Source organism: Trichechus manatus, unplaced genomic scaffold (assembly GCF_000243295.1).
Source record: "Trichechus manatus latirostris isolate Lorelei unplaced genomic scaffold, TriManLat1.0 scaffold00250, whole genome shotgun sequence".
NCBI classification, from domain to species: Eukaryota; Metazoa; Chordata; class Mammalia; order Sirenia; family Trichechidae; genus Trichechus; species Trichechus manatus.
Genome location: NW_004444186.1, coordinates 864,058 through 865,055, shown reverse-complemented (window position 1 = coordinate 865,055; position 998 = coordinate 864,058). Strand labels below are relative to the sequence as shown.

The window sequence follows — 998 nt, the reverse complement described above, 5'->3', positions numbered from 1 at the left end:
ACATTAAAACACTGAGAATCACGGCCCAGCCAAGCTGACACACAATCTTAATCATCACAGAGGAGAAAGGGGAACAACACTCTTGAAGCTTGTGGGGGAGCAGCTTCCAGTCTGGGGCCGTGGAAAGTGGGCAGGGCAGACCAATGGTCAGGAGACAGTACTGTAGAGAGCACAGACCTTGACGGCACGGGAGCTGGGCCCTCTCTCCTTTCTTTACCAGCTCTGTGAATGTGGGCCAATGATTCACCTTCTGGAGGCTTGGATTCTTCATGTGTAAAATGGGGGCATAATAATTGCTGTTTAACAGGGTTGTTGTAAAGTGAAACAGTATTTGTGAACGTGCTTTACGAAGCGTGAAACCCTATTTGATAGAAGATCTTTTCAGCTCCCCACTGGCACCGGGTCTTCAGGCGTTCTCACCGCCTCCGCCCGCTCTCTCCCGGGGTCACCAACCACTACCGGCCGTCTTTAGCTCCCTGTGTTGTCTGTTGTATCCCCCCCACGGGAAGTCCTGGTTAAACCCGCTCAAAGACAGTGGAATGGCCCGTACGCCCTACCGCGTGTGAGCCCCTCGAGGACCAGGCCACATTGCCTCCATTTTTGCCTCCCACCCCGGGTTTGGTATCTGGTGGTCTGAAAGTGTTTGTTGAATGAACAACAAACCTTACCGGGCAGCAGCCCAGCTGTTTTGTGGCGTGAGCGGTACCTGGATTTATTTTCATGTAGGCTGTTTGGCTCCGTGCTGCAGATCCTGAGCTGATGAAGAATCACCAGTGAAAGGTTCTTTGTCAGGAATCCATCGGCTTATTGACTCCCAGGACGGGTGTGTCTCAGATTAATCCGCTCCATGATGGCAGGCGACCTTGCTGGGTAGCACAGCCTGCTGTAAAGCATGCCTTACCTTCCCCTTCCCCCTAATGTTTTCCAGAGAAATGTTCTTGAAAAGACCAGACAACATCCTTGAATTTGCCGCAGGTAAGTAAAGCGGCGTGGGTTTG

At 52.0% G+C, this 998-nt stretch overlaps 1 protein-coding gene across 1 annotated transcript in view; it reads left to right on the top strand.

Moving 5' to 3' along the window:
* The window catches only part of RIIAD1 (regulatory subunit of type II PKA R-subunit domain containing 1), a 6,207-nt gene that overhangs the window by 4,034 nt on the left and 1,175 nt on the right, over nt 1–998 (top strand). The window contains exon 3 of the mRNA XM_004389616.2: nt 929–975. Coding sequence (XP_004389673.1) covers nt 929–975 — 47 coding nt within the window. The remainder of the gene's footprint in view (nt 1–928; nt 976–998) is intronic.